This window comes from Lacerta agilis, chromosome 3 (genome assembly GCF_009819535.1).
Source record: "Lacerta agilis isolate rLacAgi1 chromosome 3, rLacAgi1.pri, whole genome shotgun sequence".
NCBI lineage: Eukaryota > Metazoa > Chordata > Lepidosauria > Squamata > Lacertidae > Lacerta > Lacerta agilis.
In genome coordinates this window covers 55,911,107-55,924,978 of record NC_046314.1, presented here as the reverse complement: position 1 = coordinate 55,924,978, position 13,872 = coordinate 55,911,107, and the positions used below count along the sequence as shown (strand labels likewise).

Genomic DNA, 13,872 nt, shown 5'->3' with positions numbered 1-13,872 from the left:
TATTGGGGGGCAAAGGGACCTTGGCCCCCTAGGAGTTGGCTCCTGTGCCTTAAGGGCAGAGAATGTCACGATATTTTCCTTCTACTGCTCAGTCAGACCAGACCCTTTGAAAATCTAACTGCAAACACATCCGTTTCTTGCATTTCCTAGAAATAGCTTGAATTATAAGGTGTTAGTGAAGGTGACTTCACAAAACTGGCATGCGATTCTGTGCATTTTCCACCTTTGTTCATATTGCTCCCATTGCTGTACGTGTTCACTTGACTAGTTTCTCAATGGAGCAGTGTGGGTTAAAGCATTCAGCTTGCTCTAAATGTGTATGTGAGAGGCTAATATGTAGTTTTCTCCCCCATCCCAGCTTTCTGTAAAAAAATAAAAATAAATGCCAGCCATTTCCTGATGAGCATAGTGGTGGTGAATTTCACACCTTTCTCTTATCTGTGTGGAAACTTGGGTGTTAATGGTGTGGGATCTGGGTGTGTTCAGTATTATAAAGAATGAAGCTGCCTGTTCGGAACAGAGGAAAGCAAGACTGGGATTCTAAGATCAGGTGAAAAAGGAATGCTAAAACTGCCTCCTTACAGCAGGCATGAATATATAGTGTGCAGAATATGGGAACAAATTATTATCAGCCTGGAACCATGTGTACCTATTTTGCAAAATAGCAGGTTTTGGGGGGGAGGGGGGGGAAAGACTGAACATTGACTTAAAGGTTTAAAATAGAATCATCTTGTTCTTGCTTTTCCAAACTCTGTAGTGGAATTTTCCATCACAGCAAACGGAGATGGAAAGTTGGTCAGTTGATCAAGTCTGCAACTGGTTGCTACTGAAAAACCTAGGAGACCTGGTTCCCAAATTTCGTGGTAAGACTGTTCTGTGTGTATCACTGTATGTGTCAAATATCTGTGTAATTTATAGAGATTTATTAAATCAAATGAGGTTTCCATTGACATTTCTAAGTATTTGTTGCAGGGAGTGGGGGCGAAATGCGGAATAAATTGCTGGATGCTAAAACCTTACAAGCTTTATGTGCATTCCGGTAGCACGTTTCTATCTATGTGGAATTACATGTACCGGTAATTGTTTTGATAGTGTTTGCTTCCTAGTTACATAATAATAGAGCATTGCAGTTTGTAAGCTTTTAACCAGCGAAAAGCTGTCATTAATTTCCAGAACAGGATTGTGAGGTAAGCACAGGGCGAAATATGCACCAAGTCTCAGCACTAAAATAAACAGGCTTATCCACAGAACAATTTGAAGCAATCAAAAAAAAGTACAGTGCCTCTGTGGATGTGGAGAGTAGTTTTTAACTACCATTAGGCAACCACAACCTATTGGCTGGGGCTAGAGGTGGGGAGAAAAGTTCTTAGGACAGAAGACTTCAGCCGGATTCCTGCCTCAGTGCCTCCCTCTGTAGCAATTCAGCACCCAGCACCCACTAAACCCACAAAGCCAGTATTGTGCCTAAGAACATCTGTATTCAAACTCAATTGAAAACAGATAGTGTGCAATATAGATTGATTGCTTGCAGCCAGAGGCAAGCCATGTGTAATGATTCTTTGGCTCTTCTTTCAGAGGAAGAAGTGGGTGGAGCTGCTCTTTTGGCTCTTAACGACAGGATGGTTCAGCAGCTGGTCAAGAAAATTGGGCACCAGGCAGTGTTAATGGATCTGATTAAAAAATGCAAGCAGCAGACAGAAGGACCAGCTTTTACCTGCAAAGAGCCCTTCTCTGAGTCACCAGGAGAATTCAGTGGGTAAGGCTCTGCAAAGAAAAATAAAGGAAGAAACAAAAGTATCCCACTTATATTCCAGTCAGAGTGGTTCTCTGTTTTAATGCTAATGCTCATTATTTTTTTACAGTCATTGAATTGTGCTACTACATTAATGTGAATTTGGAAGCTCAACAGAATATGGCAATGAATGTTTATTGCTTGTTGTCCCTGAATATGGGAAAATAACAATCTGTCCTTTTTTTTTTCTAAGGCACTGTTGTAATGTTCAGTTTGAACTAGTTTTGTGCCTCGTTTCTAAAATGAAAGGTACTTGGGCTGTCGAGCCTGCTTGAAAATTGCACCCAGAGGCAGAACGTGCAAATCTTTCCACTTGTAAAGGTTCATCCTTAATCTATAGTTCAACTTTTATCTATAGATCAGGAGCAATAATGTTACACTTTCCCGTTTTGCTCTGGCAGTGAGAACTGCCAGGGGCACAGTGTGTAACCAAGTTTTATTTTCTTTCCAACAAGGTAACTGGAGGATTATTGGCATTTTGTCATAGTTGCATTTTATTTACAAATAAACAGGTTAGACAGAGGTGTTGGCACAGCTTAAACACTCCAAATGACAGCCCCCACATCAGATCTTCAGGGAGATAACCACCACCCCTAAAATGGTGCTAGTTTATGGAGTCCAAAATCTCCGTATGACTGTGCCTTTTGGACTCTGGCCCAAACTAAAACCCTTATTATTATTTTTCACACACAAACACCTTCCCCCCCCCCTCATGGTGGGCGAATCCAAATGAGTCACCTCTTCTGACCATTGCCCAGTATTTTTAGCTTCTATGGAGGCGTGACATAATGACATTCACCATTTTGTTCTCAAAGGAAGAAGGAAACAAGTCTCCCAGTTCTCGAACTACATCCACTAAAGCAGAGTAGCATCTATGAAGCAGTTGACATAAGTTGAGGTGACCAACTTATATGTCTGTAGGAGCTGCTTGGTTCTCCAGGGGCCAGATATATATTTTTCCAACTGAAATATGGGCTGAGTACACACTAGACCTTTAAAGCACATTTCCCCCCTCAAATAATTCTGCGCACTGTAGTTTGCCCCTCACAAAGTTACGATTCCCAGCAACCTTTAGCAAACTACAGTGTCCATAATTATTTGGGGGGGAGGGAGGTGCTTTAAAAAGATTGTGTGTACACAGCTATAAACAAACATATAAAATCCACTGTGGGTCTCTCTTTTTCTCACAACTTGATCATATTTGTTTATTTTTCTTGCAAGTGAAATAGTAGGCAGGCTTGTACGCAACTGTGATTAAAATATGGTAGAGTCACAGGGGCCAGACAAAAAATATTTTGGGGACTGGCTGAATCCAGCCTGGCCATCCATGCTTCCAAGTTCCACATAGTCCTCCTTCAGGCAGGAATATAAAGAGACTTAAAAGGAGATTTAAGGGATTTAAGAAGTAGACAGTTACATACTTGGATCAAGAAGGGGATTTCCATCTGTTGTGGGTCATAATCAGTTGGGCAACATGTTTCCTTATAGAACCCATAGCATTCAGCTGACTGTTGGACAGACGAATTGTTTCTCTCCTAATGAAAGCTGCGATGATGGATCCATTGACCAAAGAGTTCTCAAACAAAAGTGAGTTTTTGGTTATCCTTCTAATTCCAAAGATATAGCTATCCTCATATAGAACCTCCTATACTACCAAGATATATTGACAATAACAAAGGATTACAACATATGTTTGCATTAGTTTTTTTAAGTCTTACACAAAGAGTGTATGAACAAATTATTTGGATGCAGAGAACTACTGGGGGCGGGGGGAGACAGGGAGAGATAAGGATTGACTGGGGGGTTCTAAAGCAAAATAAACTAAAGCAGATTTTCTAAAAAATAATGTGAAGAAAAATATAATTTGGATCATATCATAATTTGTAACGCATTTAAAATATATAACAGATTATGTGGAAATAACACTAGGGGTAGCCCATGCTTCTGGAGTGTAAAGCATAGTAAATATGTTATATCAAGAGGATAGCTTGTCATTCACTGATAATAAATCAATTGAAGGAGCTAGCACAAGGAAGTATGTGATAATTTAAAGTGCTAATGAATGGTCATTTTTGCTTCCTTTGCCAGGAAAAACATGAGGCATGTTTTAGCAAGATGCAAAACATTGCAATGGACAAATTCCTATATTCTGCCTGAGTTCCCTTATGATGTCAAATGCATATTAGCAGAAAGAAAATGTCCTGACCACAGTGTGAGAATAAGGATAATTGAATTCTTGCAAGCTGACATGACAAAGTATCTTGAAGGATCACTGTAAGTAAGGCAGTCTTCAGCATTCTGCCTCATGGGAGCAATATGGCATGGGGTGAATTTCCATAAGGATGATAAATTGATCTCTGCATGCTGTGAACTTTGATATGAAGAGAGTGTAGGTATAAAGGCAGAATGAATATATTTGTGGCTGCCCATAACTTGTATGAGGGTTGGGAGGCCTGGAGGGTAGCCAGAGCCCAGTTACTTCTAATCTCTTGCTACCTAGTCAGACAGTGGTCCATAGTCTTGTTTGGACCAATTGACTGTCTTCCTAGCTGTCCTCAGTGCTTGTCACCAAACCACAGGGAGCTTGGTAAAGAAGCAGGAATGTCTCACGAGCAGGGGTGCAATCTCGCCCTCAGGATTGTGAGTGCCCGCCACCTCAATGCAGACATGCAACATCACACACACAGATGTAGGTGCCCAACCACAGATACCCACTACACAAGTGCTTTCACGGTGCTAAAAAAGAAATCAAATCTCCTTCCATGTTAGGCACCCTGGGCACAGATCAGTGTTTTGCAGCCTGATATGGTGGCAGTAGTGATAGGAATCATTGGGCCAGTGTGTGAGTAGAGATTGCCAAGAGTGTACTTTTTTATTTTGTATGATGGAGGCAGGCATTAATGTAAAAGGAGCTGAAGATTTTCCGATTGAAGCAGCAGGGCACTTTAAATAATAATATTTGTATGCATTTTATATTGCGTGGGCAGATATCCAACCACTCAGCAATATAATGATGTTGTCAGTGAATTGCTCCAGGCATACCCTTTTCTTGATGAGGATGGGAATGGCTTTGTAAGTACTCCAAACAAATGCAATTCTGTATTGTTGTTTTCTTGAATTAAACATGCAATTGCTTTTATTTGATTATATACATTTCTATTGGGGTTTAGGCCTGCTTTTGTCATGGAAACTGCCCTGTTTGCCTGGTATGATGACTTCTGCCTGGAGACAGACAGGGGATGGTAATGGGATGCTGTGGATTCTCCTTGATCTCTCAGCAGCTTTCTATACCCTCCACCATTGGTATCCTGCTGGAGCAGCTGTCTGAATTGGGACTGGGCTTTCCAGTGGTTACAGTCTTATTTGAGAGAGTGGTACTGTGCTTAGGGGATGTTGCTGGACCCTGTGGAGTCTTCAATACACCATTCCACAGAGGTTGATCTTATACCCCCCACCCCAATGTGGGGCTTTCTGGAGATTTGCCGTGTGTTGTCCTCAATATGTTAGCAAAGACTTAATAGATTAGTGTTGTGTTCCTTAGGAGAATATTATCTATTCCCAGGTCATGGTCAAAAGTTGTGATTTGTATAAGCTTACCAAGGTTCCTGTCTCCACAGAGGAAACCTTGTGTGGTGAGGCCCCGGGGCCCAAAGTTCCCCTTGGATAATAAATACACGGACACAAATATTTTGAGTTAATGGGATAAATAAGGCCACAACTTTATTGGTTACAGATGTGAGCGGTTTGGCTTAGGCATTGGGTGAAACCAACTATATCGTGACTCCTGCACGCCCGCAGGAAGTCTCTTAAGGGTCAACCACTGATAGGGGGTGCCCTATGTTATACATCAATTAAGAGCACCCCAGGGTCCCTGGTGGGGTTGTGGCATGGCTTTGGACAGGATCCACACACACCCAGATCCCTTCAACAGGATACCCTTAACTTGGAGGGGCAGGCAGAGGCAACAACCTTCTGCCCCATGAACCAGGCTTACCCAGTGCCTAACCGCCTAACCTTACAAAGTTGTCATGATTGCTAAAAGGTAGGCAAAAACCAAATGGCTGGTCCCAATTTGCCAAGTGGAAAAAATTCCTACCTGGCCCCAAGAATAAGGCGACTGACATTAGTCCATGGCAAGGCCAAAGTCAAGCAATGCACAAAAAGAGGGCGGATGGGCTGGGTGATTCGACAAAGGAGGCTGCCCACCAGCCACACCACGATTTAAACCACAGCAGCCACACACCCCGGCTAACCAGATTGGTCAGCTGGGGAGCATGACGCAGCTGGGAGTCCTGATGACGCGGGCGGCATCACTCCACCCCCTGCCAGGTCCCAGTGAGGTCCCAGGTGTTGTTGTTGTTTAGTTGTTTAGTCATGTCCGACTCTTCGTGACCCCCGCCCACAACTCCACCCTCCGGGAAAGGGGAGTGGTCTTACAAGTACAGGCCCCTTTCAGAGTGCCACATGACATGAGTTGGATGGGTTAAGGGGCCAGAGCTAGCTGGTGGGTTCTGAAGTCTCTTCATTCATACTGAACAACTGAAGAGGGTTTCTGAGAGTTAAATACAGTGGTACCCTGTGTTACGCACGTGATTCGTTCCGGATTGCGCTACGTAACATAGGTGTGCTTAACATGAACACCCCCCCCAAAAAAACCCGAAAGTTTGCGCATTTTTGTGCTTCTGCACATGTGCGAAATGCGCTGAACGTTTCTGCGCATCCGCGCATTGCATGCGCACCGGGGAGGACTTCCGGGTCGCGGAGGTCCATAAGTCAAATGTACACAACATGGAGCGTACGCAACACTGGGACAGGAGTGTACGATCTTTTCAAACTTATGAAATGTTGGTCTTGGCAAGTGGACACCTGTGGCTTTCTGTTTTGACCTTTATCGTACCTTTATCGTGCTCTTGCAATGTGAGAGCCAGTGTGCTGTAGTGGTTAAGAGCGGTAAACTCGTAATCTGGGAAACCGGGTTTGCGTCTCCGCTCCTCCACATGCAGCTGCTGGGTGACCTTGGGCTAGTCACACTTCTTTGATGTTTCTCAGCCCTACTCACCTCACAGAGTGTTTGTTGTCGGGTAGGAAGGGAAAGGAGAATGTTAGCCGCTTTGAGACTCCTTCGGGTAGTGATAAAACGGGATATCAAATCCAAACTCCTCCTCCTCCTCCTCCTCTTCTTCTTCTTCTTCTTCTTCCAGGCATTTCCTAATGGTCTGCCATTCCTTTGAATTCAATTTTTGGATGCATATTACTTCATAGGTGATAATCTCATAGCAACTAGGGAATGTCAGTGTGGATAGTATCCTCAATATATTTTGAAGGATAAAGCTATCAATGGCTACAAGCCACAATGGTTATGTGCTGCCATCAGTCAGAACCCGTATCCTACTGACTACCAGTTCACAAGAAGGAGGGGAACACTGTTGCCAACATATCTCATTTGTAGGATTCTCATCAGCATCTTTTTGTAAACAACTTTCAGGTTTTGTTTTGCTTTCTTTACAATCGAGCAGTATATAAATGTTATGAAATAATAAACAAACAAATAAATAAATCTGGTTGGCCACTGTGTGGTGGCTGAATTAGATGGACATGCGGCCTGAAACAGCAGGCACCATTCTTATATTATCATCACATGACACTAAGATGCTGAGAGCTATATGAGAAATGGTGGGTTATCAATAAGTTGGTTTACACTCTGATTTTTGATTAATATTCTGTTACTCACCCAGAAGGGACCTAGGTGGTGCTGTGGGTTAAACCACAGAGTCTAGGGCTTGCTGATCAGAAGGTCGGCGGTTCGAATCCCTGCCACGGGGTGAGCTCCCGTTGCTCGGTCCCAGCTCCTGCCCACCTAGCAGTTTGAAAGCACATCAAAGTGCAAGTAGATAAATAGGGACCGCTGTGGCGGGAAGGTAAACGGCGTTTCCGTGCGCTGCTCTGGTTCGCCAGAAGCGGCTTTGTCATGCTGGCCACATGACCCGGAAGCTGTTTTTGGAGAAACGCTGGCTCCCTCGGCCTATAGAGCGAGATGAGCGCCGTAACCCCAGAGTCGGACACGACTGGACCTGATGGTCAGGGGTCCCTTTACCTTTACCTTTTACTCACCCAGAACCCATAGAACATGATGGGCTTAAACTGAATTTTAATGTACAGTAAGTTCATACACTCCTGTTTGTTTCTCAGTGACTGAAACTACAAGCGATTACTTGGATGTGTGAAAACAACATCACTGCATTTTGACTTGCCAACTATGCTGTTTGCTACACTGTTAAAAGCAGACAGCCATTGTCTTGCATTTACAATGTTATCATTTGTCAAACTACTTTAAAGCAAAGCTATTGCCTGCTGCCTTTCAAAGGTAGTTACTCTGTTTCCTCAATAGGGATGGGATGCAATTAGCTCCTGCAAAGTATACAGTAGTTGCATTTTTTTTTTTTAAAAAGAAATCTGCTGGAAATGATATTCTAAAGGTTCTTTTTCTTTTAGCAATTTAGGAACAGCAGATAACTTGCTCTGAAAGAATAGATAAGGCTCCTGGAAGACACTAACAACTTTTTTAAATATGCAGTTTCTATGGAAACGAGCCCTTAAAGACCGTTTCAAGTACGTGCGGAGACCGATAGACGATGATGAACAGGTAGTGAGGAATAAATGCAAGTTTGGCCACAGGCGAGGGCAGACTAGAAAATCTTCTGAAAACAGGTGTGAGAAGGTCCAAGGAGTGCAGACAAAAGTAAGTATTCAGATTCTGTGGATGGAATAACAAGAGGATATGAATATGAGCTTTGCCTGTTTTTTCCAGCTACGCCTGAAAGGGGAAAACAGAAAGGTGTGCAAAAATTGAGCATTCCTCATATGGCCTCTTTCCAACCATTTTGATTCTTGAAGAATATGAGTGCCATATTTCTATTAAGGAGTCTAATGCCTCAATGCTTAAAAAGTCCCAAAGATTTCAGTGAGACTTGCCTGTCAGTACAGTAATAGCTTACTTAATCTTAAGGTAACTTGAAGAAGTCTATGGAATGAAAATTCCCTGTCTGCCCCTTTCTGCTGCAACATGAGATGGGGGATGAGGGCTTGAAGGAGTGAGGAGAGGATGGGTAGCATTTCCTCTATGAACTTCCTTAAGCTAACTTCCTTTCCCTTATACTGTAATCCAAGGGAATATGACTAGGATCTGACTGCAACTCTGTCAACATTCCTAGACTTTATTAACCCTTGCAGAGAATGGAAGACATCCCTCCCTTTTGTACTGGCAGAGAATGTCCTACCCACCATTTCTGATCATGCAAATAACCTAAACGTTGGCTGGATGTATTGCAGATGAGCTGGGGGAAGGGACGCATAAAGAACTGGAACCTAAGTGTTTGGATTGGAAATTGTGGTGTTTGGGGACAAAAGAGCTGTAGACTTTGCCCAGGCATTCATGGCTATAGCGGAACTGCTAGATGTGAATTTACCTTTGGGCAACATGTCTGAATAAATATGATAATGCTTTTGCTTATCTGTTTTTGCTTCACTTTCTCCACTCGCTTAGGTCTAGGGAGGGGAAGTGAACAGTATCCCCACTCTTCTCCCCGCCCCCGCCCCAACCACCATGCTAGTTCTGATTATCAGCTACGCCTGGTAATTGCCAGTTTTAGTGTCCTATAAATTACTGGTGAGATTATACTTAGTAACACAATAATTATTTTACCATCTTAGAATTAAGAACTCTTCTAGAAGATCAGCATTTGAATTACTTAATTGTGGTGACTATAAGAAGCTTGGGAGAGGTTTCTTTCCCCATATTTTTAAATTTAAATACATAATAAAGCACTTGAAAACTGGCACAAATAATGTGTTTTAGTCTGGAAGGTACTGATAAACAAGGAGTACTGTGTCTACTTGACTGGCATGTACTTATGGGTTCTGATTTTGAAGGGAAACTGAGTTATAATTATAGATAAGAATTGTGCTTACAAAGAATGCCTTTATCTTCTGAAATAAGTATAAATGTTGTTGCCACCAAATACTGCTGGAAATAAGATACTTCCATTATGGGTTTTTTTGTTTTTTAAAAAGAATGCAGGGTGTTTTTTTGTTTTGTTTTTTTAAAGTATGAGAACCCTGAGAAAGATCATACTTGTAAAGCAATTGCAAAAAAAAAACTTCATTAACAGTGCAATCCTGTGCATCTCTACTCAAAAGCAAGCCCCACTGAAGTTCAGTTAGAGGTTCTCCCATATGTGTACCATATTTCTTGATAAATTGCACTATTATTAACCAAGACTATTCCTTTTTTTTGTAAAAATGCACTCTGCAAAATAGTTAACTACTGGTAATGACTATTTTAACAGGTTAAAAACATTTACAACAAAGACCTTGATGTTGAGATAAATGAACATATTAGCTGGTTTAAGGAAGAATATATGAAAACTGAGAGAAATTGGGGAGAAGTGGACAACAGGATGACCAAGACTTTAGAAATAAGAAGGAAGATGATCAATAAAGATAAGAAGCCTTTGAAGGAAATTCTCAGCCTATTCCCATTTTTAAAGTGTCCTTATCAGGTAATGGTGGTTTTCTTAGTAACAACCTTATATTTCATGACAGGACATGAGTGCGCACAGGCATTTCTATGTTTGTGGCAAAGAAGGCACTTCTGTAGCTTATTCGGAGGTTTTGACAGCAAATCACCCTGCTCTAGTGAGCCAAGAAAAATGTGACTGCTAGTCATGATGGCTGTGCTCTTCCTCCACAGTTGGAGGCAGCAATGCTTCTATGATTCTGAAACCCCAGTAACGCCGCAAAGGAGAGAGTGCTCTTGTGATCGGGTCTTGCATCAGTGCTTACTTCCACTTATGTGCTCTTTAAATTGTAATGTCCATTCACACGAAAGCTCATACCAAGAACAAAGGTGACTTCTGTTTCAGTGTATCTGAAGAAGTGTGCATGCACACGAAACCTCATACCAAGAACAAACTTAGTTGGTCTTTAAGGTGCTACTGGAAGGATTTTATTTTTTGTTGTCTCGAGTAGACCCTCTGGTTACGTTACTCTCGAGTAATGTAAACTTCGGGTTGCGAAAGCAGCAAACCCAGAAGTATTTTTCCGGGTTGAGCTGCTCACGCATCGGCAGAAGCGCTCTACTGCGTCCATGCACAGAAGCAGTGCTTCTGGATATGGATTTTTCGGGGTGCACACGGACCCCCGGAACACATTAAATTTGTATCGAGCGTCCGCTGTATCTAAATTGCTTTCCTTTCCCTTTAGCTTTTTAGAGAATATCATCTTCTAACACACAAAGACATTTACAAGAAAACAGCTGAGATTTTGGAAGCATATTCAGAGGACATACTGACGTCATATGTGGTGAAGAATAGTCCAGTTATTCTTGCTCTGCAGAAGAATCTGAAGCAGTACATGGAAGATGATATTCGGACATGTGGGTATGGCCTGTTGTGTCTGGTTTTAAAGCAGCTAATGGGCAAGATACTTTGTATAATAGAAGCTAAGCAAACGTTTTCCTTATATGCATTGAGAAAATGGCTGTTTGCTTTCAATGCACTATGGAGCAGTTCCTACATACAATATAAATGGCTTATTAACTGAAAAAGGAAGGTTAGTTACTCATGCTTGAGATGCTGAATGTTTCTTGTAAAGGTGACTAATGTGTGTGTGAAGAAACCCTAATAAACTATTGTCAAGAGTGGGAAAAACATCCAAATATAGAGCATTCTGCTTTGAACACAACTGCCTTTTAAAAAGCTTGCTTCTTCTGGCTGTTAATCCTACTGCCCTGCAATTGTTCTTCATTTTCGATAGATATGAAGATTACTGCTACATGTTTACTTTTGCCAGATGTTTTTGGAGAGGATTCCTGCTTGCTTGCTGCTGTGAATGAGGAGGTATGTAGATAACGAATTATATGACGGGAGGCCAGCCTTTTTTTTTTTTTAAATCCACATGTACTCGTGTCCTTATGCAACATTTCAACAATATATTTGGAGACACCATTGATAATGGTTGGTAACATGCAAAACGGTTTTTCTTTTATGTCTTGATTTTGTCAGGCATTGGAGTGCTTTCCTGGAAAGAAAATAGCCCAAGTAGTAAGAACCAAACTGGGGTCAGCAGCTCCAATTCTTATTTACTAACGATCTTATATTGTGTTTTTTCGTTCAACTCTCCATTAATGGTTTAAAAGGCTGTTTTGAGAGAATGATCCTCCTGCTACTTCCTTTTTAGTTAATACAAGAAAACCCATGAATTTTATGCGTAGACTTCTATTTTTCAAAACCAGGTGAAAGTGTCAACACCAGTACTAGAAGTAAAATACCCATTTGATGTAAACATGTGTGAGTATTCCCTGTACGTGGAGGAGGAGAAATTGGCCCAGCTGGATGATTGTACTATGGCCCTCGCTGCTCTGCTGGCTTCCTACCATGTCTTTGGCATTCCATATCCCAAAAGACTGTATAATACACTTCACTTTTTGGAGTCCCTCATCTTTGGAGTCAAGTGTCCACAGTTACTTTCAGCAAAAATCAGGGAACTGGGGAAAATGTGAATGTACCAATACTGAATATTACTTAATGTGGCTTTGGGGCAGAATCCACTTGCAAGTAATTCCTGGTTTTATCATTTGCCATTTTGATTGATTCAAGTGCACTTTTTAGTAAAAGTTCACATAGATAATCTTGCTCCTTCTGTTTTAAAAAAAGTTAGATGTTTTATGAACATTTACTTTTATAGCAGCTATCTTTTGCCAAATTCTTAACACCAAACTTCAATGGGATGTGGGTTGTTTTCATGTTTCCATGAATATCCTGTCCCTCTAGTTTCATAACTTTATTTCCTAACAGTGTTCATAAAAATGTAATGCAACTTGATTTTAAATAATCACCTATGGTCTTACCTATGGTCCCGTGACAAATGCATTTTAATTTTAAATGTGTTGACTCTGTATCTAATGCATCCATGCTAGATGATTGTGCGGTTCTACCTTCACTTAAAAGAAACATTCCTCAGGAGAGCCATTAAAAATAATCATAATGGGGCAAGAATGGGAGGTTCATGTTGCCCAAGCCATTGTAACCACTTTTTTTTCTAGAAGTATAGTATAGAAGTAGAAGAACGATAGAACGTGTACAACATGAGATGATCCCTTGCCTCTCTAGCTAACATGAAAATATGTACCATATGTGAAACACGACATACTTACCATACTTCCCACACTAATTTTGCCAGCCATGGGGCAATGTAAGTAACCCCACCATCTGGTTGTTTACAGATGTTACCAGAGCAAAGCTTCTCTTTCCACTCTCTTAGCTTGTGAGAATACCAGACACTGCTCACATGTTGAAGCATTGAGGTTAGAAACATCTATTATCTATTAGTATCTATTAACACTCTGTTAATAGATACTAACAGGATCCAGTACCAAATTCTACACTTGTAAAGCACACTCAGTCATCTCATTTGCACATCAGAGTAAACTATTACAATGATTTATCAGGAAGGGGCCTTTCTAGTCTGTATCTAGTCTGTGTGCTAGCACACAAAAGTAGCAAGTCATGATCCCTGAGTTAGCATTACACCCAATGGTTTCTTATGCTCCAATAAATCAGTCAGTAAGCCAACAACAAACCTTGAGTACGTAATGTGGATTGTTGGAACAAAGCAATCTAAATCATAACATCCTTGCTTCATGTTTCTTTTCTCTTGTGCTGCAAGCTCAAGTCACAAGACAACTGGACTTTTACAAGTGAAAAATTCCTTTTAGCTGTAACAAAAATTTTACTTGACCGTCTGCTTGGGCTTTTCCCTATCTCTTGCTATCTTTAAATTACTGAGGGTAATGCATTATTCCTGCTCAAATAGATTTTTAAATTCGCCAAGGAATTGGAGATTTTAGTTGTAGAATTTAATTTCTATTTTTCGTCTTAGATTTATGGACTAAATATTATAATGCAACATGAAACAATTACAGTGGTACCTCTGGTTGCGAACGGAATCCGTTCCGGAGCCCCGTTCACAAACTGAAAGGTCCGCAACCTGAAGCGTCAAATTTGCGCGCACCGCAATTTGGT

General features: G+C 41.3%; 1 protein-coding gene across 1 annotated transcript; it reads left to right on the top strand.

Moving 5' to 3' along the window:
- Nucleotides 1-759: 759 nt before the first annotated feature.
- On the top strand, nt 760-12,350 carry SAMD3 (sterile alpha motif domain containing 3). The gene is made up of 10 exons (XM_033145415.1): nt 760-863; nt 1,576-1,756; nt 3,281-3,379; nt 3,881-4,066; nt 4,780-4,864; nt 8,367-8,531; nt 10,138-10,350; nt 11,054-11,225; nt 11,606-11,688; nt 12,084-12,350. Exons 1-10 carry the CDS (start codon nt 785-787, stop codon nt 12,348-12,350), a joined length of 1,530 nt encoding a protein of 509 aa, XP_033001306.1. The 5' UTR covers nt 760-784.
- Nucleotides 12,351-13,872: the final 1,522 nt, after the last annotated feature.

Bases quoted from the DNA above. Each gene is read 5' to 3' on its own strand.
- SAMD3 (XM_033145415.1), top strand. From the start codon at position 785: ATGGAAAGTTGGTCAGTTGATCAAGTCTGCAACTGGTTGCTACTGAAA. The intron at 4,067-4,779 runs GTAAGTAAGGCA...TTGCGTGGGCAG, and splicing joins AAGTATCTTGAAGGATCACT to ATATCCAACCACTCAGCAAT. The intron at 11,226-11,605 runs GTGGGTATGGCC...CATTTTCGATAG, and splicing joins GGAAGATGATATTCGGACAT to ATATGAAGATTACTGCTACA.